At 50.7% G+C, this 24737-nt stretch overlaps 1 protein-coding gene across 1 annotated transcript; it reads left to right on the top strand.

The window, feature by feature from the left end:
- The first annotated feature begins 7654 nt into the window (after window positions 1–7654).
- LOC117062860 lies at window positions 7655–24290 on the top strand. The gene is made up of 4 exons (XM_033176745.1): window positions 7655–7737; window positions 7828–7900; window positions 8029–8284; window positions 22570–24290. Exons 1-4 carry the CDS (start codon window positions 7655–7657, stop codon window positions 23364–23366), a joined length of 1209 nt encoding a protein of 402 aa, XP_033032636.1. The 3' UTR covers window positions 23367–24290.
- Window positions 24291–24737: the final 447 nt, after the last annotated feature.

The raw sequence follows: 24737 nt of genomic DNA, 5'->3' as shown, positions 1-24737 counted from the left end.
AGATCATTTTGCCCTGCAAGCACCCGGCTGGGTTGGATGTGCAGAGAGGAGTCTAGAGGAGTTGGCAGAGGAGATGGGAGGCCCCATGGGCTGCCTGAACAAAGGGAGAAGAGTCTGGAGAACACAGCAGGAAGGGCAGGGGTGAGGAGGAGAGAGGGATGGCAGGGCCAGGGCTGTGAGAGGCAGTGGCTGGGACTTTGGCACTGTGCAGTAGGGAGGCCAAAGTCCCCAGTGAAGTGACTGAAGGACATGTGAAGAACCTGAACGTGCTGTGTACCAGCAGAAGCTGTTTCCCTATCCACTGTGCAGTGAAGGCCCCCACCTGCTCCCCTATCCAGAATGAGAAGACAGGGAGGGACAGACGCTGCGCCTGGGTTATCACGGGGTGGCACAGAGAGAAATGCAGAAGCAGGGCCTAGAGGCTGAGGACCCCTGGAACCTAAGCCCCACCGCACTGCCATTCTAGGGCGCCAGCAGAAATCCTGGGGAGGACCCTGGGTTCCTCCATCCCTGGCGTAGGGGTTACCATTCATCATGCTTAGACCTCAGGAAACTGGGAGTCCCCAGCTGACATCTGGGTTACACCTACATTTTCTGACTTACTCCCTTCCGTATCTCTCTGCCAGAACTCTTATCCCCGTTTTCCACCATGGGCACCTGAGGCCAGAGAGGTTAAGTAACTCACTGAGGCCCCTGACGGTGTGGTTGAGCTGGGACTGAGAGTCCCATGTGACCCCTCAAATCCAGCCTCTTCGTTCTACGCCATGTACCCTGTGGCCCTGCCTGACCCCTCCCCAACACCTGGCCAGAGCTGGGCTCACCCCACTCACTGAATACTTGCGCACTGCCCGTGGAGGGGGCCAGCACACAGGCATCGGGGCCCTGAAGATGTGGGTTCAAATCCTGCTCTGACACTCACCGCCTCTGTTACGTTTGGTACGTTTAACTCTGCAAGCTTCAGTTTTATCACCTGTGAAATGAGACCTGGGACGGGTGTGAACAAATGTTCCTATCTTCATCATTATTACCTGCCCAGCAGCGCACCAGGATGCAGGCCCCCTGGGAGAGCCTCATCGTGCAAGAAGCTCCGACTTGGCCCTCCTTTCTGTCCCTTCCAGCTCTGTGATGAGGCATTTTTAGGACAAACCCCCAAATTCACCCCAGTTTTTCCTGCCAGCCCCATCCCTTGAGGAGTGAGTAGTCTACTTGGGGGAGGGAGAACCCCAGCAGGGACCCTGGGAAGGGCCAGTGATCACCCAAGGCCCTTAGAAGGGCCTTTGGGACTAAGACCATGGCCAGAAATGGGCCAGACAGAGGTATGTGGTAGTGGCTGGTTGCTCAGTTCCCAGTTTAAATGGAGAACTGCAGAGACCACCCACCTAACCACAGGCGAAGGAACTTAGCCTTTCTGTGCTCCTGAGCCTTGGAGCTCCCAGTGTCTGGATTGTATTCCTGGATCTTAAGACATGATGAATTACCACCTCTGTGGAATGAACAGCCGTCTCCCCATCTCCTTTCCTTCCTGCTCCTCTGCTGGGGCTGTGGGATCCCAGAACCTGGCTGGGCCCCTCCCCTCCCTTTCCCTTTTCTGCTCCTGGGATCTGCTCAGCCTCTGAGCAGTGACCAGTCCTGTGGCACTGGTGATCCTGGGCTCAGGGTGCTGGCTGGATTCGGGGGCCATAGCACAGATGCCCTTTCCAACTCCAGGAGGCATCGGTACCCATTTTACAGATGAGGCCCAAGTTTGCCCGAGTCCATGCCACTTGTCAGTGTGGCCTCTGAGCTTTGAGCCAGGGCCTGGCTGACACGAAAGAATGCCAGAAGGATCTACAAATGAGAAAGGGAGAGGGAAAGTGGGGGAAAGACCATCCCGCCTGCCTGTAGCAGAATGTGTCAATCACATTTCTTGGGCAGTGTCTGGAACTGCCTTTTAGCATTACTTGAAAAACATTTAATTACTTTGTACAAATTAATAATAATAGTGCTACTAGATTTGCTCAGTGCCAGGCACTAAATGCTTTACATCTGTGAACTCTGTGGTCCTGGGGTTGGGACAGAACAGCTGCCCGTCCCTCAGCAGCAGTTCCAGCCGTCCTAGTTCCACGGCCTGGCCACTTAGTTTTCCCCAGTCCCTGGCCTCCAGGAGCAGGGCTCTCAGCTCCCCCGGCTCTCACGTCCTCACCTGAGCTGAGGAGAGGACAGGGTGGCTCTCTCCAGCTCCACACTAGTCTGTATCAGGCTATTTCGCCCTTATTAAAAACAAAAAGAAGAAGAAAGAAAAAAGAAAAAAAAAGTAGGCCGGCACGGTGGCTCACACCTGCAATCCCAGCACTTTGGGAGGCTGAGGCAGGTGGATCACTTGAGGCCAGGAGTTTGAGACCAGCCTGGCCAATATGGCCAAACCTCGTCTCTACTAAAACTACAAAACTTAGATGGGCCTGGTGGTAGTGTGGGGCTCTAATCCCAGCTACCTGGGAAAATGAGGCAGGAGAATTGTTTGAACCCGGAAGGCAGAGGTTGCAGTGAGCAGAGATCGTGCCACTGCACTCCAGCCTGGGTAACAGAACAGGACTCCGTCTCATAAAGAAAAACAAGCTGCCTCTCACTTTGGGGGCTTTTCCCTTCTCCTTTCCAAGTTGTAATCCCACAACTGGACTCCAAGTCATGACCCTACTCACCGTGGCACTGATTCAGCCAGCCTCTGGGCCACCACCTGGGAAGATTTCGACACCCTGGCAGGCAACCCATCCAGCACCCTTGCCTACAGCTTCTTGACCTCTGCAATCCTGTGGACTTTCAGCTTTCTCTCAGCAAGCCACTCCCTGGCCAAAATCTGAGCCTTGACTCCACCAGGGCTCCATTCTTAAAATCCCCCTTCAGACTGTACCTTCCTGTGCACCCGCCTCTCCCTTAGGCCTGCAGGGACCTTTCTCACCACTGCTCCTCCTTCTCTCCCTCCATGGCCCCCAGTCTCTCAGTTATGTTACACATTCACTTGTATTCTATTTCCACCTCACCTCCAATGCCAGCATCTGAACACAATGATAAAAAAGGGAATGCTAGGTTCTTTTCACTTGGGACTGGTTAGCGTACAATTTCTAAGTGAAGTATTTGCGCGATGAATCAAGTATTATATTATAAAAAATACATCCTGCTCAAATAGAGTTTATTCAGGGAAAGCAAGCATGATTAATACTGTTGAACTTTGTACTATCATTCCCATTAATAGGTCAAAAGAGGAAAAACAATTTGACTGTCTAGATAGATGCCAAAAAATGTATTTTATAACATCCAACATAGCTGCTTTTAAAAAAACCTCTTAGTAAAACTGGAATAGAAGGATGCTTCTTTGATGTGATTGGAAACTGTCTGTGTCCAACCAACAGGCAGCGCCATGTGTGATGCTGAAACACCAGGGATATTGCTGTTCAAGTCAGGCACGAGAAGAGGATGCCAGGATTTGCCACTGTTTAACATCATTCTGGAACTGACAACCGGTGCTGTTGATTAGAGGCAATTACCACAAGGCAACGATACCCCAGCAGCAGCAAGCTAGAAAGCCCCAGATCTTAATTTTTAAATGCCATTCTCCACTGAACAGAACCAGAGATCCTTGGAGAAGGGGGTGATCCCAGGACTGGAACAGAGATAATGCAAGCTGAGATTGGAACATCTTTTTGTGTCAGAAAGTAGGGAAGTGCTCAAAGAATAACGTGGACATGTCAAAATGACACAGGAGTCTGCCTGAAGGAGCTCCTACCGACTAAAACTGAGACAATGTGAGCATCCAAATAAATAATTACAGTAACAGGTCACAACGCTTTAACTACAATGGAGATCCATGGGTCCAGATGGATATAAGTGAATGAATGAATGAATAAGTGAGGGAGAAAGGAAAACTCTTACAGTAGAATGCCAGCTGATAAATGTAGAGTCAGTGACAGAAATAGTCACTGTTTGGCAACCATCATAATAGTGATTGATTAAGGTCAGAGTCATCAAACGATGCTAAGGCTGGTGGGCAAGATTTGATGAGGAACAGGCTTTATAGTTTTCGTGTCTCCTCACCACATACCTATCAAATACAAAGGGAAACACGGTGAGTGTACGGTGGAGAAATCCTTCAGGCATCAACCTGACCTGGTGTCAAGGTTAATGTCACTAATGGTGGGGACAGGTCAGAATCATAAGCGCGATGTGATGCCCTGAGGAGGACATGGCATCTCTTCTGTGGCATCCTTGCCAAGAATGCTTGGCCTGAGAGTGGCAATTGACAGACTTATTTGGGGGCCATATCCTACCGAATAAATGGCCTGTGCTTTTGAAGACTGTCAAGGTCACAAAAGACGAGAGATTGAAGATCTGTTTCCTATTCAAGGAAACGAATGAGGCATGACAACTCAACACAGCTCAGAACCCTGACTTGGAGCCTGGACCGGAAAGGCAAATGAGGCATCAGCAGGACAGTTGGAGAAATCTGGATGGGGTCCATGGGTTGGAGGATGTTGTTAAATTAATTATGACTTCCTAATTTGGAGGATTTAATAAGTAACAAGGAGAAGATGTTGTGTTGGGGAAATATAAACTGGAGTACTTAGGGGTAATGAGGCATCAAGTCTATAACTTATTCTGAAATTCTCAAATGGTTCAGGAAAAAAAAAGATGGAACTCTCTATACATATATACATAGAAAGAGAGAGAGGCAGGAATAGGGAGGCACAGAGAGAGAGAGAGAGGGCACAAATATGGTAAAATGTTAACAATCAGAGAAACTGGGTGAATGGGGATATAGCAGTTCCTTGTACTGTTCTTGAAATGTTTCTGTAAGTTTAAAGTTATTTCAGAATAAATTATTAGTGAATAAACCTAACACCACCCCGGGTTACCCTGCAACTAGCTTTTGAAAAGCTCTGCCAACAGGTGCCATTGCAAATGTGTGGTGCCCAGTGCCCAGAAGTGCTTTTACTTGTGGTCAACAGTCTCTTTCGCTCCTAAGTTTCCAAACTTTTACCTCTGTCCTCATGCCCCCACCTGTCTCTCTCCCCATCCCTTTTTGTCAGATGACCTGACCCCCACTTTTCAGAGCAAACATAGACCAACCTGAAGAGTCTTCCCTGAATTTCCCTAACTTCTATTTGCATCCAACCTTTGCACTTACTCTCAACTTGCTGCCATATGGCTCCTCTGATCCAAACCTCCTTCTTCTTCTTCTTCTTCTTTTTTTTTTTTGAGACAAAGTCTTGTTCTGTTCCCCAGGCTAGAGTGCAGTGGCGCGATCTTGGCTCACTGCAACCTTTGCCTCCCAGGTTCAAGTGATTCTCCTGCCTCAGCCTCCCGAGTAGCTGGAACTACAGGCATGCACCACCACGCCCGGCTAATTTTTTGTATTTTTAGCAGAGACAGGGTTTCACCATGTTGGCCAGGCTGGTCTGGAACTCTTGACCTCAGATGATCCACCCGCCTCGGCCTCCCAAAGTGCTGGGATTACAGGCATGAGTCACCGCCCCAGGCCCCAAATCTTCTGACAGTGTAAAAGTCCCCTCAGTATAGCGTGTTGGTAATGGGTCAGGTCCGGGACTTTTCTGTCCTTAGAGACATCCCTCCTGGAGGCCACCACCCTTTGGTTCCAGCGTGCATAGGTTGCCCTTCATGACTACTACATAGTTGTCATCTGAGACTTCTTTCATCACTCACCTGTTTAGATTCCTGGTTTCTTAGATCTTCCAGGGAAAGGATTCATAGGAGGCCACCTTTTTGGGGGTGATCGATCACGTCTGAAGATTCTGTATGTATATTTCTACCTTGACTTTCTTACTTTGACTGAGTACAGGCGGAAGATCATTTTCCCTCATAATTTTAAAAACACGCACCCTTGTCTTCTTGCTTTCAACAATGCAGTTGAGAAGTTTGATTTCATTCTAATTCTGGATCCTCTGCATTTGACCTATTTTCTGTCTACTCTGGAAGTTTGTAGATTCTTTTCTCTATCTCCATCCAGAAGTTTCACAATATTCCTTGGGTCTTTTTCATATATTGTATTAGCACTTGGCATTTTAAAAATTTTTTTCTTTTTTGAGACAGGGTCTCACTCTGTCACTCAGGCTGGAGTTCAGTGGCGTGATCACAGGTCACTGCAGCCTCATACTCCTGGGCTCAAGCAATCCTTCCACATTAGCCTCCTGAGTAGCTGGAACTACAGGTGCCTGCCATCATAACCGGGTATTTTTTTATTTTTTGTAGAGATGGGATCTATGTTGCCCAGGCTAATCTCAAACTCCTGGGCTCAAGAGATCCTCCCACCTCGGCCTACTCCCTTTCTCCCAGGCCCAGTGCTCCGAGGGGTTAACCTAGGAGACAGGTCCCTGCCAGCTCTAACAGTCTCCAGTCCCCTAACTTAGAGGCACACTCTCCAGAACACTATCTCTGGGATGAATCTGCTTTCTAACATTCTTTCAGTTTATGCAGGGGCAGTCATGAAAAACAGACCTCAGCTTCCCAAACAGTTGGGATTACAGGCATGAGCCACCACACCCAGCCTGGCAATTGTCTTGCTGAAAGACATTTGATGATTACTTTCATATTGGTCACCCATGTCATTAGTCCTGGAAAATTTTTCTTTTATTATTTATTTGATTATTTTTTCCCTCCAATTTCCCCATTCTCTTTTTATGTAATTATTAGTATATAATCAAATGTTGAACCTCTTGGATTCATTCTCTAATTTTGTTTTGATTAGTTTTTTCTAATTTTTCACCTTTCTATTCTGTTTTCTGGGAAAGTTTCTCAACTTTATCTTCCAGCTTTTCTACTGGATTTCTTTAATTTTTCTCACATTAATTTCAAAGAGCTCTTCTTTATTTTCCAGTGGTCTCCCTTTTTAATATATATCTTCTTGTCTTTATTTCACAGATACGTAGCTTCTCTTCTTTCTCTGAATAGTACAGGTCATTTTTAAAAGGTTTCTTGTGCTCCCTTAATAGTGTGTTTTTACTCTTAATAGTCAGAGGCAGAAGCAGGCCCAGAGTGCAGTGAGGCTGGTTTCCAGCCAGGGCCTCTGTCTTGAGGCCTCACATTTTGAACATTCCCTGTGCCTCCTCTTTTTCCTTCCCTTCATCAAGACAAAACCCATCTCATACCCATCTCCTTAACAACCTGCCTTATGGGAGCTAACTGTCAAAGTTTCAGGAATTTGGAGAACTGGCTGGTGTCACATTGGCAGCTTGAAATCAGTGGTGATAGAAGCATTTAAACCATGACAATTTGCAAATGCTATACATCAAGTTATTGTTATTTTGTGGCTTGGGGGGGGCTCCTTGGGGGAGTTGTTTTAAGAACTGGGTATTAAACATTTACCAATATACCACTGAGTATCAGTGTCTCTCATCCCGTGCTCTTGTCCTAGGGAGCGGGTTGCAGGACGATTGCAAGGAGTTGTATAACAGGGCAAGCCTGGTGGGGACTGATGCTCCGAGGCTGGGCCTGCTGTTGAATACCTCTCTTGAATGCCTCTGCAGCTTGCTGCATTAATGAATTGATTTTACTTTACGTGCTTGGAATTATGACTTATTATGCAAACAAGTGCAACCTATCTTCAAATTACTATCTCTGGGACACTTTTCTTTTTTTTTTTTTTTAAATAGTCACCGTAATCCACATGGCAGGGCGCCACAGAACCAACCATAAGCACCAGGGGATCCTGATTGTCCCCAGGAAGCAAATGCATCTCTTCCTGAAAAGGTAAACCGAGGACTCTCTTATCCCAGCAATGTGATGGGCAGCCCACCCCACCTCTTTAGTCTCGTAACCTCCTGTTTCTACCTCTCTTAGCTGCTCCTGTAAAGATAGCTTGAAAGGCTGGGCTGCCCTTGGTGCCAAGCCTCAATGTGATCCCACATACAAGGTGACCAGAGGAGTTTGGGAAGTGCAGAGAAAAATAGGGAGTCTGTTCTCAAAGCCCCAGAGCAAAAGGGTTGCCCGGGGTCTTGACTGTCTCTGCCCCTTCATGCCCTATGCTCCCATCTCCTGCAGCTGCCCTCCTTCCAGTGCCTTCAATGCCAGCTTCTGCTGCCCAACCAGACTGAAGATGGGCTGCCCAGTGCACACTTCCTGGGGCAGCACGAGGGGGAGGAAAGAATCAGGGAAGCAGGTCGTGAGGCGCCTGCTCTGAGCCTCTCACTGGCCCCTTGTGGACTCTCACTGCCTGCTCCAAAGGAAGGTGCCCCAAGTGGACCCTGGGTGTCGAGGGCACCCAGGCTTGGGCAGCATCAAATTCTAGGTATACTAGGTGAGCACTTACCCTTCTGCCCTGTTCTGATTTCTTTCTGTGCCTTAGTTTTCCCATATGAGAAATGGAACTAATCACCCTCAAAACACCCCTGCAAGGTACTAATTACTGTCTGTGAAAGGCTTTGAGATCCTTGCATGGAAAATAACAGTACTAATAATGGATAATAACACTCTCCTTCTCCAGGGCCTTTCATCCAAGGATCTCAAAGCCTTTCACAAACCTTAATTATTCTCACAACACCCCAGTGCAGGAGGCTGATGGTCATTAGCCCTATTTTACTGCTGGGGAAACTGAGAGAAGCCAGGAGACTGGCTTGAGGCCACACAGTAAGTTGGAAATCTTTTGAAGGTTGGAACTCACAGACCCCGGCCCTTGGGAAGGGCTCAGACAATGGGGGCTTCTACCCAGCCCAGCAGGGGGCAGGAGCCCAGCGGGGCAGCAGCAGAGCCTCCCAGCCCACCAGGGCCCCTGGAGTGGCTACAGAGGGGAGACTCGGGAAAACAGGAGGAGGCCTATAAGCACGGACTTTGCTGACCTGGCCTGGCAATTTGGGAAGAGAAGTAGCATTTATAGGGTGGTTCCTGAATGTCTTCAGGAAGCAAATGGACCTCCTCCAAAAAAGATAGATTAGGGACTCATTTGTCCGCTGAGCCCTTGATGGGGTCGGCACCCTGGCATCCCCAATTCCAGGCCTCTGTGGCTAGGAGGGCTAATGACCATCAACCTCCAACATACACCAGATCCCATAAGAGGCACTTTTGTGTTGTGGTCTCCTCCTACCTGTGAGGAAGGGCATAGTGTTCTCATGAGGAAACTGACTTGTTTTATTCTCGCCTATAGTGGGCCCAGCAACTTGCTGTTGCCTTCATTGGCCCTAATACAACCACGGGCCATGTAGAGACTATTAGCACTAGGCCCTGTTAACCATCATTTTAGAGATGGGGAAACTGAGGTACACAGAGGAACACTGACTTGCTCAAGGGTGTGACTGTGACAAGCCACTGTTCTTCAATGACCTTTTCCCGCTCCCTCCCCACCCCAAGTGAGTAGGTGAGGCTGAATGAGATCATGTCCAGAAGGCCTTTGAAGTGTGCAGAGACTGCAGCTCTGGGGCCTCCCGGGGAAGATGAAAAGCCTGGGGTCCTGGGCTCAGTGAATGGAAGACAGCAGGGTCATCTGGGCTGACTGGGCATCACCTGGGGACATGTCCTGCCTCTGAACTTCTCTGGGGGAGGACCATGCTTCCTGGGACAGAGGGGTGAGCCCAACCCTGTATGGGGCAGAGAGGCTCTGAGACCACAGCTGTGCAATGGGGCAGCTACTCTCCTTCTCCCAGGCCCAGTGCTCCAAGGGGTTAACCCTAGGAGACCTCTGAGGTCCCTGCCAGCAATGACAGCTCCCAGTTGCTTAACTTAAAGCCACCTCTCCAGAACACTGTTTTTCACGATTGCCCCTGCATAAGCTTAAAGAATGTTAGAAAGCAGATTCATCCCAGAGACAGCGGCAGGACCTTGAGGATCCAGCAGGGTGTCAGGAGCCCCGGCTCAGGCTCCTGGCCATCTCACAGACATGCTGTATGATCTGCACAAAGGTCTTCCTGCTCCTTGCCTCAGTTTCTGTTGGTAAAAACAGCAATGGAGAATACCAATGGAGTAATCCTGAGAGGGCTTGTGAAGCCCAAGGAAAGACATGGAGGGGGTGGCAATGATGAGCTTTCGTTGGCCAGGGAGAGAGCATGCAGGGACTTACAGAACGAAACGGGGGCGGTGCACATAGCATTTTCTTTTGGGGACAATGCTAAAAGCTCTATTACAGTTTTGCTCACAGCCTGCCCAGCCTCGATAGAAGTAATAGCTCATGTCTGTGTAGCCTTTTACCTACGTTAGCAACAGGCTTTCTCTCCTACGTTATGTCTTTCCATTCCCCTAGACACCTCGGGGGACAGGTATAGCACCCTCGATTTAAGGACAGGGAGACTGAGGCTCAGCAAGATGCAGTAATCTGCTGGAGGACACACAGGTGGTAAAGGCAATCCCAGGCCTCAAAGCCAGCAGCCTCTTTGAGACATGCTTCTCTAGAAACTTTCACACCACAGGGTCCTTCCTGGGACCAGTACAAGGCAGGTCTGTCCTAGTGGTTGGGAGTGTGGTCACCACGTGCCTGGGTTGAGGGTCTGGATCACAGAGCCCACTTTCTGGGTCCTTTTCCTTCTCTCGAGGGCCCCAGGAGGTGGGCAAGGTCCCTTAGAGTGGGGGGCCTGGCCCCATGTGGGAGGTGAGGGCAGGATGGGCGAGGTTCCTTGGGGTGGGAGGCCTGGCCCTCCTGACAGTGAGGGCAGGGTGCAGCCAGCAGTAGGTGGGAGGTGCGGGAGGCTCCTGCTCGCTGGCTGGGCAGGGCGGGGCAGGGCGGGGCAGGGCGGGACAGGCACCAGGAACAGGGTGACCTGGACACCGTGACCTGTGATCATTGAACAAGGCACGCAGAGGCAGTGGTGGAGATAGGGAGACCCTCTGTGCCTGGGGGGCCCCTATCTGACATGGGCACCCTCTGAGCCACCCACCCTGCTAGCTCCCCCTCAGCCACCGCTAGGCAGCTTCCAGCAAGGATGTTCCTTCTCCCTCCCAGCAGGCCCTCATCTGGAGCCTGCTCAGACCTGCCCTCCCCACAAAGCACCGTAGCAACTCCCCAGGGCAGAAAGTGTCTCTTCTGAAAGCAAGACAAGAGTTTAATTAAGCCCTAAACGCGCAGAGTTGAGCCTGAAATTAGGGTGGTGAAGGGAGGGGGAGAAGGCAGTTGAGGACGGGGGCTTCAGCCCAGCCCTGCCCCAGCTGAGCAAAACAGCCCACGAGCAAACATTTGCAGAGCCTGAGGGCTTGGTTACAAACATTCTGACCTAGAAAGGGGAGAATGCCAAGTTCCCTTCCCCCTAAACTCAGGTTTGGGGAGTGGTATTGCGGTTTGGGGCTAATTTGGACAGTGGAAAGGGGGAAACCAAGAGGTAAAGAGAGACCACCTCTGAAGGTGGATGCCTGGGTCTGAGGGCTGAGAGTGTGCGGGGAAGCATGGGTCTGCCCGGATGGAAACTGGCAGGTGGGAACCCTCCCCACCCTGAGAGGGAGGGAAGGAGAGAGGACACTGAGGGCTGCCGGGCTCTAGGTAAGCCAGTCAGACTGCACACACAGGTGTGCCAGGGCTGGGACTCCTGCCCAGGACACCCAGCACCGCTCTACCAGGTGGGCAAAGCTCATTCTGCTCCCCAAGGAGGAAGGGAGCGGCCAGCCCTGATTGACACAACCAACTGGGCTCCTGGCTTTAGGGACAAAGCAACTGAGACTTGCTTTTACCAATGGCTACAGGCATCTGGACAAACTGGCAGTGTTGAAGGGAGCACTGGCCTCAGCCCCTCTCTCTCTTGTCCCCAGGTCTCCCTAAACTGCTACTGAGACATTCAAACCACAGCCTCCTCCTTTACCTGGTAATTGATCCTCTTTTGCCCTGCAACTTGGGTTTGGTCTTAATTTGCCAGGCACTAAAGGCAAGAAGAGACGAGCAGGAGGGCGTGTTATCGCTTGTCTCCGGGCACAGAGGCTGTTGCAACAGAGCTCCTGAGTGCGTGTAAAAGTGCACGCGTGTAGCAGAGGAAGGGAACAGGCTGCACACGGGGTGGGGGATGGATGCCCAGCTCTCCTCCCTTGTGTGTGCGTATGGCGGGGCAAGGGTCACTGGGCTGATTTCTGTCACTGAGGCAGGGGACCCCACGACACAGAACAGACCCAGCAAGGCCTCTGTAGCAGCAACCGCTGCCTGAGCTGCTCAGCCTCCCTATGCTGACTGATACTGACTGAAGCTGGTCTCATAGCCCAACTCCTACCTTCTCAGCCGGTCTTGACTGGCACCTGCCTGGCAGCGCATTGACCACTTAGTGGAGATGGTCTGACATCCTGGGGGCTAGAAACTGGTTGTAGGTTCTTTGACTTTAAGGGACTATCTTCTAAAGAGGCCAAAGTAGGCACTTTTGCTGGTGGCTCTGGCAGAGCTGTGGAAGCAGCAGCTCAAGTTCTGCCTTGAAGCTGAGTCCATTTGCTTTCCCCCTTCCCGGGACAGACGGGAAATCCTAACACAGTTTTCTCATCACTGAATCAAAGGTATTACTGGGGGTGACGACCAGTGGGCACAGGGTCAGGAGAGGCCCTGGGATCACTCAGAACAGACTCCTTCGCCGCCTTCCTCCTCAGCACCCGTACCTCTCTTGGCTTCCTGTGGCTGCTATAACAGATGACCACAAACTTGGTGGTTTAACACAAGAGACTCTTCCTCTTTCACAGTTCTGGAGGCCAGAAGTCTGAAATTACGGTGTCGGCAGGGCCTCGCTCTCTCCGGAGGCCCTGGGGGGACCCATTCCTTGCCACTTCCAGCTTCTGGAGCTGTCGGCATTCTTTAGCTTGTCCCTGCATCTGTCTGCTCTGTCTTTGTGAGGCCTTCTCTGTGTGTGTCATCTCCCTCTACCCCACTCTTTAATACTTCCTGCTGAATTTAGGGTCTGCCCAGATAATCCAAGAATCCAAGATGATCTCCTCCTCTCAAGATCCTTAACTTCCTTACATCTGCAAAGACCCTCTTTCCAAATAAGCTTACATTCACAAGTTCCTGGGATTTGGACACAGACCTATCTTTTTGGGAGACCACCATTCAACCTGCTACACCATTCATTGGTTGGTAGGTTGTGGCTTAGACCCCTCTAGTGATGGGTGGCTCACTACTGCATGAGTTGGCTCCATCTATGTCCAAACAGGTCTAATTATTTTAAAGTTCTTACTTGGGTGGAGCTGAAATTTTGCTCAACAGGAACTTTTACCCACTAGCCTTAGTTCTGGTCTTCAGAGTACATAAAATACATCTAAATAAATAAACCTTCCAACCCCACCACCTCTGCCCCTGATTATAAGGCAAAAACAAAATGAGGAAAAGGATGAATGGGCTTAGTTTTGATATCAGGGAGAATGCACAGACCCCGGTCTCCCTGGTGGCTCTGTCCCTAGGAGTTTGTGCCTGTTACCTTGCCGTAACACCAGAGAGTGGCGGAATCACCATTTCATGAAATGCTTTTGAGAAATGCATCCTGGAGATTCACAATTTGCACTGATACATTAAAGGCTCTGAGAAGTCCTAAGTAAAGAAATCCACTGAACCCCAATATTTTCCAAACTTATTTGAAAATACAGTGCTTTTATCGACTACCATCTTCTTTTATCACCTTGCAAAACTTCCTCACTGTTTGGGGAGATGGTTTCAGTGATGCCTCGGGGTCTTTTCCAGCTTTCACAATCTGTTTAGGTCAAACCTAATAGCTCATGTGCTCAGATGCCCATCCCTAGCACTGTTGTTAAGCATTTTGCTGGAGGTAACAAATAATCTGGAAAATTAGAGGCCCCTGCCCCAAGCCACAGACAGCCAGGGCGAGGCTGTGGGCCATGGCCTCTGCCTAGGGGCCCTGGGCCTCTCTAGCCCCTACCTGGCACCACAGCAAGCTGAGGGCCCTGTGGGAGGAAGCCAGGGAAGTAAGGAGTATTTTTGTTGCTCTGTCCCCTGGAGATCCAGACCTTGTCTCAACTTCAGACTCAGCGCTGCTCATCCATCTTCGTTAAGGAATGCTGTCTCTGAATCAGGTCTTCTGGAAGCTTTATTTGGAGGCCTGAACTAAATTCTACCTTGGCTGTGGGGGGCCGGAAAAAAAAAAAAAAAAACAATCTCAAAGGAGTTGAAGCTTATGAAGTAGGGGCAAGAAATACCTGGACCCCCCAAATGAAAGATGCTTCTAGTGGGGAAAAAGAAGGATATGAATGATTTGTCCTAATGGAAGAAGGAGAGAGACTGAGGATCACTCACTGATGGAATCAGTGGGGCTGGGAGAGAGATGGAAATGTTGACAGGAAAGCTGAATTAGGAGCATGGAGTGTCTTGAAAAGGCTACCACGTTTCTCCCCCTGCCCAGCGTGAGATGGCATGTGGGCTATGACCCTCTCCTATCCTTTTCTGTCTTGAAGACTCCTAGAAGAGGACACACAGGCTCAGAGGATCAACCTTTACGGAGTGTCTGTTACCCGATAGTTTCATCTGCAGAAACAAGGTTCGCTGTGCCCTGAGATACAGCTGTTTACTGAGTGCCCACAGCTGTTTACTGAGTGCCCCGTACCAGATACCATGTTAGCTGCTGACACACATATATTATTTAATCCTTTTAACCTCTAAACTCTTACAGGTGAAGACACCGAGGCTCAGGCAGGTTTAGTGTCATGCCAAATGTCAAGAAGCAAAGCGTGGAGCAGGACCAGATCTGTCTGGCTCCTGACCCCACACCACAGCTTTCGACATTATTTAGTAACAGCCTCTGCAACCTGAGGGTGCTCTCCCTTGGTCTGACCTGAATCTCTCCTCCCCTCGCCTGAGTTGGATCTGATGGAAGGACCCTGCAAGTAGGTCAGATCTGCTCCTAACCCGGCCTTGAGAGACATCACCTGTCTTCTCATGCAGGTAAGTAGCCTTGTAGCTACTGGGGTGGGGAATGTTTGCCTTCTGTTAATGAAAAGAAAGATGTGATAATAAATAAATGCCCAACCCAGTGCAGTAATCAGTGTCCCTAACAATAAGGCTCTGTGTTTGGTCTTGGCTGTGGGTTCTATTCATTGGCTAACGTCACTGCTCAGGAGCCCCTGGGCATGTCAACAGGGTAGGGCCCCAGGCACACTTACAGGGGAGCGGAATGAGCCTTTCTGCCCAAGCTCCCAGAATTCCTCCTGGGAAGTGAAGTTCCTGCAGACCTGCTTCCAGGTGCCCCAGGCCAGAGTGAGGGAGGTGCCTTGGGCTCCCAGGTGCATGGGGCAGTGGAAATGGCACCCTGCGCCTGACATCAGGATATGGGGGTCTTGGCCCAGTTCTGCCTCTGGCGCCCTGGGTGACATGAGGCAAACCTGTTTCCCTCTCTGAACCACAGTCCCCACATTTGTATAATGGTGGGGGGTTGCACCAAATATGTTCTCAAGTTCCTTCTAGTTCTGACATTACAGGATCCTGTAGATGCAGCTTCTCCCAGATTTGCTTTATTCCAGGTGCCACAGCACAGGGGCCCCCAGCTGGTAGGTGGAAGACCCCAGAGCTTCAGCAGCCCAACCTCTTTGTTCCGTAAGCTGCTGGACACACTTTCCTACCTCAGCTTCCCCGGACACTTCCTTTCTTCCCCACTTTCATGTGTATGAAATTTCCCAGTTTGTGAGACATTTTCAGACACATTATCCCACTGAAGCCTCAGCACAACCCTGTGAGATGGGCAGAGAAAGAAATGTAACACTGTGGGCATCACCCATGTGCCAAGCACCTTCCAGGCTGTTTCAGTGACTCTTCCTATAGCTAGAGAAATCCTTTTGGGAATAAGGCAGAGTATAAATAAATAGACGGTGGGTGGATGGTTAGACAAATATACACATGTGTAATTCTCACTGCGGCCTGGAGATCTTGGTGTTATCATCACCACATCACAAGGGAGGAAAGTGAGGCTCAGAGGGGTTCAGTACCTACCCAGGGTCCCCTGGCTATCAGGCAGCAAAACCAAGATTTGAACCCAGGCCTCTGTGGCCTAAGCTCATGGCTCTTTCTGCTGTGTGCTAAGGACACAATCAACATGCTTTGCTCCAAATGAACTGGATATATAGAGATGAAGTGACTTTGTCAAGGTTACTGAAGCTCCAACTGGCAGAGCCAGGAGTCAAATCCCCATTTTTTGCCTACAAACGTAAGGCTGTTTCTGGAAGCAGCATAGTTGCCTCAAAAGAAAAACTAGTGGAGTCCCTCCCACCTTCCCTCCCTTTCTTCATTCCTCCCTTGCTTCTGTCTTTCCAGGAACATCCCCTCTCCTCTCACATGTCCTGAGCAGGAAATCGCATGATCTGCTCCTTGGCTCAGATAACACAGCCACCACTCCCCAGACTCTGTGTTTTTAGAGGCGTGGGGAGTGCGGGCCCCAGGCAGCAGTGCATGTACTCAGTGACCCACAGCAGCTGATCCATGGGGTCTGTGTGTGCTGTCCTTGAGATGTCTGGCTGAGTCTATGCAGGTCTCCCCTGTCCCTCTGAGCGTACCCCAGGCAGTTGGAGTGGCAGGGCTTGCCCACACAATGAAGTTGGACTCTTTCTCTGAAGCATACTTGCCTTCCTGACACCTGGCCCTGCTAAAGAGTCTCCCTACCTCTCTCCCGAACCATGGCAGAAGAGTCAAGCCGCCAGCCTCCTTTCTGGGCTCTTCCTGTTGCCTTCCATTCTTTACCCTGCCACCAGGGAGATCAGCTTAAAACCAGACTTTTCAACTTCAGGCTGCAGCCCATTACATGTGTCCCACGGGTCATGGGAAAAAACATCTCACTCTGGAAAGCAGCAAATTTGTTTGGAAAACTCCTGCTTAAAGCACAGCCCAGAGCATATCTTCTCCTCGCTACTCAAGAAATGATCAGTGGAGGAATCCTACTTACTTCAGATCTCTCTCCGTGTGTGTGTGTGTGTGTGGTGTGTGTGTGTGTGTGTGTAGGGGGTGGTATTTTGGAGTGAATTTATTGAAGTCTAAAACATACGTAAGGTACACAAATCGGGTGCACAGTTCAATGAGTTTGCACAGAGCCAGCAGGCCTGCAGTAGAGTCCCAAGTCTGGCACAAAACTCACAGAATGTTAAACTCGGCTAATTCAACTCTCATTTGGTTTCTGAGTCTCTTTTCACAGCATCCACCATACAGACCCAGCCTCTTTCTGAACATTTGCCCCAAACAGGTAGCGTCACCTTCCTTAGTCAGGGGTCAGGTCTACTTCCTCCATTTGTGAGCATCCATTCTTAGTCCTAGCCTTGTCCTCTGGGGTCACTCCAAATAAGCCTAGTTTCTTTTCCATGGGGAATATCTTCAAATATTTGGAGATACTTCAGATACTTCAGAACCATCCTTTCCCCACCCTGCCCCAGCCTATGTTTTAGACCTTTCCTCTGGTCCCAGGTAATCCCATCAATTTACACTTGCCCCTGCATGTCCATACTTCCCTGAACCTGGGCCCTTCCTCATGCTGTCTGCCCTGTAGCTTCCCTGCCTTCACCTGCCAACATCCTATCAGACTTCTGAGGCCAATTTCACCACTATCACCTTCGTGAGAACTTTTCTGATGTGTTCCATCCAATATAGAAAATTCTCACCCTTTGCATTAACCCGAGAACCCGGGTAACTGCCTTGTGCTGTCAATTGTGTTCTGACTTGTTTTTTAAAGTTTTTTTGAGAATCTTTGTCATCCCTCACCAGCTTCCAACTTCTTTGAAGACTGATCCTTTCTTATCTGTATTTGTTTTTCTGGAAATGTCTTGAAAAGAGTAGATGCTTGGGCCGGGTGTGGTGGCTCACATCTGTAATCCTAGCACTTTGGGAGGCCGAAGTGGGCGGATCACAAGGTCAGGAGTTCGAGACTAGCCTGGTCAATATGGTGAAACCCTGTCCCTACTAAGAATACAAAAATTAGCTGGGCATGGTGGCACATGCCTATAGTCCTAGCTACTCAGGAGGCCGAGGCTGGAGAATCACTTAAACCCGGGAGGCAGAAGTTGCAGTGAGCTGAGATTGCACCACTGCACTCCAGCCTGGGTGACAGAGAAAGACTCCGTCTTGGGGGGCGGGGGGGGGAGAAAGAAAGAAAGAAAAAAAGAGTAGGTGCTCACAGTATGTGCTCTGTGTTCACTAGTACATTAGGACCTTTTTGGTCGTAACTGACAGATATCCAACTCAAATTGGCTTCAACACAAAAGGGATAATTTCTGTATAACAGGAAAGTCCAGGGAGATAACCACTGGAGGTATAGTGGGATTTAGGCCATCAAACAACGTCATCAGGAACTTACTGTTCTCCACTGCTCCACTTTGCCACCCTCTAGCTTGGTTTTCTTCCTGGTATTTCCATCTTCAAGGAGTAATAAAGAGTATAGCGCCTCAGTTGAAAAAAGACTGCTTCTCCCCTTTTCCAAGAGTTTGAGCCATAGTCTCAAATGTGACTCTCAGAAGCCAGTCTTGGGTCATTGCTACAATCCTGAACCTATCACTAACTGTAGGGAAGCGAGATGTTCTGTTTGGTCAGGACTGGATCGTGTGTCCATGTGTTCACTCCAAGAGCTCAAGGGTAGGGTCACCCATGGCACATGAAATGGGGAAGTGGAGGTTCTCCAAAGGAAAATTGGGGTGCTCTTACCAGAAGAAGAGTTCATTAACACCATTTGTACCAAGACTCTGGGACCAGAATACCTGCAGTGAAATCCCAGCTCTGTTGCTTTTCAGCTCTGGAAACCTGGGCAAGTTGACCTCTTCTGACTCAGTTTTCCCCATCGTTGAATGGGGATAATAACTGTAGCTACCTCATAGGCGTGTTGTGAATATTAACTGAGTTAATGCAGTATATATGATCCAATTAAAATACTGTCTGGTACCAGGTAAGCCCAATTAGAGGTTTTTATAGGTGTCCCCACAGTTATTGCTTCATGACCCCAATATTTTGTGTGTTACTCTTTATTCTTCTCGGCTAGATTGGAAGTTGCCTGAGGGCAGCACCCATCTAGGCTTCCAGCTTCTCTTATACCCCTGAGGACAGGCTGATAGTGGTTGTGAGACCATGGCTGTGAGACCCTGGCAGCATCCTGGGCCCCCCACCACATGAGGAGTAGATAAGCCTGCCTGAGCCTCCTGGTCTGGGCCTGAAGCAAGCAGGGCTCCCGATAGCCCCTTCCCCCTTGCTTTCCCAGATCCTCAGAACAGGAAGGGGGCAGAATCGTGTTTCACAGTGGGATTTGAAGATGCTTGGCAGGAGACTCGTCCAGATGGAGGGGCAGTGGGGAAAAGCTTTACCTCCTTTAGGACTTCTGTGTCTCCCTTGCCTTACAATGTATCCAACATTCAATCCAGCATCTTGGCGGCAGATGAGGAAGCCCAGGTCTGGAGATGTCAAGGGGCTTGGCCCAGGTCACACAGCCCGCCATAGCAGGGCTGCCCTTGGAGCTCCATTTCCCAACTGGAAGCCAAACCCTGTGTGTGCAGATCCTAGAACCAGAGAAGAAGCAGGGGAAGTTGTCCTGTTTCTCTTCTCCCAACCTGACAAACATTCCTACCAGGGGTGACTTCTGTTCCGACTCATAAAGATATTTCTGAATAATAGCACTGGTCACTTTACCTCTGGAATGTATCCGGCTTTTAAAAAAACCAAAACCAGAAAACTGGTGGCAGCGAAGTACCCTCTTCCTGTGCCCCCGCCCCCACCGCTGCCAGGGCACTGATTCCACTCCGCCTCCTAGGGGCCTCATGGGGGTGGCCAGAATGGCCTCATTTGCATATGCTTTCTCAAAGGTCTTGCCCACACTTCAATATAACTCTAAATGTGTTCTAAGGAAATAAAAAGGTTTTGTTGTCATTGTTTGCTTCTTGTTTTTTGTTAAATCGAGGGTAACATACATAAAGTAAAATGAATAAAATGGTGCAATCCTAAGGGCAGAGCCTGTGGATGAACTTTTACACACCCACAGACGTGTAATACCCCACCCAGATGGAGATTGTTGTTTTAAAACTACGATTATGATTGCCTCTAGAGTGATACTTCTTGTCTTCATTTCTTCTCCATTGGTGTTAGCTCATTCATGAAATGGGAACACATGAAGGCTTATGTGTCACATCTACCTTTAGCTGGGAGGGTTGCTCGTGGAATTTCAAGGAGGTCGCATAAAGCCACAGGAGAGAAAGTCATACTTGCTTCTTCCCCAGGAGTGGATCCCTGTTCATCAGCAGGTAAAGCCTTTTCTCTGCCCCACACCTGAGAGATACAATACATGGCTCAGTGGCTCAAGTATCAGTGTGAGTGGTTTCATGTTATCAGTAAAGAGGGAAGATGTGGTTTCAAAAAGCTGTTCAGGCTATTCCAGTGTTCACTTCCACAGTACATGAGGTGTAAGGCCTCGCTGATTTACCTTATTTCCCTCATTCTGAAACACCATCCCTCGTAGGTTCCCTCATGTGCTTAATGGGATTTATACTGGTTACTCCCCATTTGCTGAGTGCCCCACGAGATTTGCTCTTTACCCTTCTTTGCCCTTCTCTGTGCCCTGGGAGGCCAACCTTAGTGGACTGCATGGATCAGCAGCTGCCACCGTTTGGCCAGAGAAGGAGGCAGGAGGTGGGAGAGATGGTCTGGTATTTCTCAACCCCAACTTCTCCCTCCCTTTCAGCGGGCTGTCTCTGGCAGTGGCTCCTTCCCTCTACCCGCTGGATGGTCCCTCCTTCATGGTGCCAAGCTCACTAGGCTCCAATAACATGATTGCCTCCTCTTTTCAACCCTAAGGACGGTCATCATTTCCTGCTGTTACTAGGCTCTAGGTGCCTCAATTCCCTCTTAACTTTGCCCATACCTCTATGGGAAACTCTATAAGGAGTTTCTCCATTAAAGCCTCATCCTTTGAACCATCTGGGTTCAAGACTGTTTCCTGATGGACCCATGAGTGATTCACAGGTCTTCGGACAAAAACGGGAACACTTCCATATTCAATAGTCATCGATTATAAGATACATCTGGCTTTCAGAAATATTACATCATCTAAAAAGTATGATTTACTATAAAGATATGATGGCAGGTTCATTCAGGCATGATGGATATAGAGGACAGTGTATCATTAAGAGATGTAAGCTGGGAACGGTGGCTCATGCCTGTAAACCCAGCACTTTGGGAGGCCAAGGCGGGCTGATCACTTGAGGCCAGGAGTTTGAGACCAGCCTGGCCAATATGGTCAAACCCCATCTCTACAAAAAACACAAAAATTAGCCAGGTGCGGTGGCGTGCTCCTGCAATCCCAGCTACTTGGGAGGCTAAGGCAGGAGAATCACTTGAATTCGGGAGGCAGAGGTTGCAGTGGGCTGAGATCACGACACCGCATTCCAGCCTGGGGGACAGAGGAAGACTCTGTCTCAAAAAAAAAAAAAAAAAAAAAAGAGAGAGATGGAGTTTGCTCCTAAACTTACAAGGCTGGAAGCATGGCAAACAGCAAAGTGCTGGGTTTAAAGTCAGGTGAGATGGCTTTGAACACAGAGTGACACCTACAGCTGGAAAATTTTGAGTAGGCTGCTGTGCCACTCTGCACCTAAGCCTCCTCTCTGGCAATCCAGAGTCACTCTGCTGTCTATATCCCTTTCAGAGAGGTCATGTGTAAGGACAAGTGAGGCGATGTGTGTGAAAGGGCTTCAACTATCCCATGTGAGATGTGTGGGCCAGCACAGCTCAGAGGTGCCAGCTATTCTGGGATTCCTCATCTCTCAAGAGCCAAACACTGGCCAGGATGGACAAACAAGGAGACCGACAAAAGTGGGGCAGAGAGGTCTCAGAGACCCAGAGGCAATGAGAAGACAGCTCATCTACCCTTTTCTTCCCACCCCAGTTTCCCTCTTCCCCTTCCCTTCCCTTCCCTCACTTGACATGGCCTCTTCTCTAAGCTGAGGGATGGTGCTGAGGCTATTTGTTCAGTGGAGAATTAAGGAACACCTCTAAGTGTAGGATAAAGTCATGCATCAGATAAAGACCATGCCTTCCAAGACCAGTAAGAGAGAGACAAAGACATTCCAACAGGAGGCAGGTCATGCCATGTCCTGGGGAAGAAGAAGAGCCTGGGGTCGGAAAATCTCAGCTGCAGTCCTAACCGATCACTAACTCACTAACCAGTTGCCCTGGACAAGTTATTCAATCTCACTGTCTTCTGCAACCAGAGAATAATACACACCTCCAGCGTTTGCTCTGAGAATTCCATGGAACAAGCCCTGTATTCAGCATGGTGCCTGGCTCTGATTTTAGCACTCGATAAAGGGTCACCTCTATTTTTAGCATTCCAGGGAGCCAGAGGACCCTTTCTAACTGGATGACTCTGGAATGGTTTCCCAAGGAGAGGGCACTGAACTAGGCTTGGAGGCTGAATTCTCGGTTTGGCAGGCACAGTTTGCTGAGGCACTCGCTGAACCTGGGGAGGTCAGTCTCGCAGCAGCACCAGGGCACAGAGCTGTGTGTCCGGCGCTGGGAGTACTGAAAGGGGATGAGCCGGCGGCGGAACGCAGGCCTCCCGGCGGGCAGAGGGAGCCAGCACGAGTTCTGGAGTAGGAGAGGGCCGGGATCAAAGCGCTCTGAGGCAGGCCAGGGCGCACCAAAGGGAGGCTAGTGAATTGCATCAGCACAGATTCCGTGATGCTCTGCAGACGTCTCCAGGCTGCTGGGCTTTACGGGAACCCACAAGAAAGGAAAGGACCGGGGAGCTGGCAGGGCGGGGGCGGGAGAGGGCTCGAGGGTGCGCTCGCCCGCGCGCTCCCGGCGGCGCCGGGCCGGGGCTGGGCGCGCCCGGGACTGCGGAGGCCGCGGAGGAAGCTCCTGCTCCCCTTCCCCCGCCTCTTTTCCCCCCGCATTACTGGAAGGACTGTGTGGGAGAGACCCAGAAGCACCCGGATTTTCGAGCGCCAGGTGGGGGAGGGCGGGGCAGCCTCTACTGCTCAAAGGAAAACCAAAAGTGCGTCTGTTCGCACCGCTCCGACACGCGGTTGCTACTGGGAGGGCTCAGGGCGCTTTGGCCGCGTCTCCCTTTGCAGCCCCCAAGATTTGGCTAGGGCGGCCTGAGGCCCGCGTGGCGCGGGGAGGGGCTGAGAAGAGAGTGGGAAAGTGTCACGATTTCTTCTGTGCCCCTCCCGTCCCTACCCCCACCCCCAGTTTTCTGGGTTTTGCTCCTGCCGCTGGGGAAGGACTGATTCGTTTTGCGTCAAAGGACTGCATTTACTCAGTCCTGCTGGGAGAGGCGCGTAAACACCCAGGCAGGCCAGGACGCAGGGATGGGGAGGAGGAGGAAAAAAGCAAAGCACCCACGGCTGGCGTGCGCGTCCGCCTGCCCCACACCCCTCTCCTGGGCCCGCGGAGTTGGGGACTCTGCCCAGCGGGCAGCAGCGGAGGTGCGAGGAGTCTGGCTGGCCTCGTCCCGTCGCGCACGCGCGCGCGTCCTTGGGGATAGCGTTCAGGACAGAATGTGTTTTATAGCTGTAAACAATGACCCCGAGTATTGTTTGGGATTACCGTATCTTGGGGCCCTTGGGGCGGCCAGATGCCGCCAGCCGTCCCGGAAATGCCAGCGCTTTATATAGAGCCCCAGGAAAGCTTCGCGTTCCCGGCTCTATTTTTCTTTCCTACCAACACCCCCAGTTTACAGATAAGGAAACTGAGGACAGAAATTGTGTGACGGTGCACAGCGAGTTGCCCGCAATGGACTCTCAACAACACCTCTTAACTTTGGGGCCTCATAAGGACCCTGTGGGGTACAGACGGCTGGTGCTACTTAAGAATTGGGTAAACTGAGGCTAACAGACCCTGGACCAGAACCTAAGTTCCCTGACTTCCGCTACAGTACTTCTCCATTCACACACCATCATCTCAGCAGAAGGATTGGAGCTCCAGAGCAGAGAAGGGCCTAAAGTCATGGCTCCAAACTCCTTCCCTTTATAGGAGGAAACTGAGGCCCAGAGAGGTTAAGGAATTGGTCCAAGATCTCACAGCTCGTAAATAGCGTAGCCGGGCGTTTCTGCTCCAAGGTCTGTGCTCTGTACCCTGCGCCGCGCCCCTCCCAGCCCCGCCCAGTAAGGGAGGAGGACCCAAGTGTCCAGCTACCCGCGCCCTGAACTTCGCTCCAAAACAGCTGAAGACGACAACGTTGGGGCACACCCTCTCGCTGGCTACCTTTTTTTTTTTTTTTTTAATTCGTAACAGTCGGGAGTTTGCTTATAAACGCCCGATTACTCTTAATAGATGCGTCCTAATTGCTTGGCGTACAGGGCAGCCGGAATGTCTTGCACGGTTAATTTCATCTTCAAGGCTACTCCTAACGAATTAACTGTAGGACCGAAAACATGAAAAACAAAAATCAAAAAGGGAAGCGGTAGGCAGCCCGCCACGGAGGGAAAAATAGGCAGGCCAGCCCCGCCCGGCGCCGCGCCCCGCCAAGACCCGGCCGCAGGGCGGCGCGGGCACCCTGCGCGCCCGCTGCACTCGGCGGCGCCGCGAAGGGCGCCTACGACCGCGCGCGGCCGCGCCCTCCCTGCGAGCGGCTCTGCGCGCCCGGCTCCCGGCCTCCCGGTGGCGCCGCACCGAACCGCCCGTCTCGCCGTCAGGGCTGTGATTATTTTATAAAATCCGGAGTCGAGACCGCGCGGCCGCTCTCGGGGCCCCGCCCCGCGCCCCTTCCCGGGGCGGGGGAGAGGCCACAGCGCACTCGGGAGCGGGCGAGGGAATCCCTCTCCCTCCACGTCACCCGAAAGCGAGGAAACCCGCACTCGCGTCCTCTAACGCAAATGACCATCTTTGGCAACGTGCGCCAATGGAACAGACCAAG

This window comes from Trachypithecus francoisi, unplaced genomic scaffold (genome assembly GCF_009764315.1).
Source record: "Trachypithecus francoisi isolate TF-2019V2 unplaced genomic scaffold, Tfra_2.0 Lachesis_group17, whole genome shotgun sequence".
Classification (NCBI taxonomy): domain Eukaryota; kingdom Metazoa; phylum Chordata; class Mammalia; order Primates; family Cercopithecidae; genus Trachypithecus; species Trachypithecus francoisi.
This window is presented reverse-complemented; position numbering and strand designations above follow the sequence as displayed.

Coding starts and splice junctions, on each gene's coding strand:
- LOC117062860 (XM_033176745.1), top strand. CDS start 7,655: ATGGCAGGGCGCCACAGAACCAACCATAAGCACCAGGGGATCCTGATT. Junction 7,901..8,028: donor AATGTGATCCCACATACAAG/GTGACCAGAGGA, acceptor CATCTCCTGCAG/CTGCCCTCCTTCCAGTGCCT. Junction 8,285..22,569: donor TCAAATTCTAGGTATACTAG/GTGAGCACTTAC, acceptor GATGCTCTGCAG/ACGTCTCCAGGCTGCTGGGC.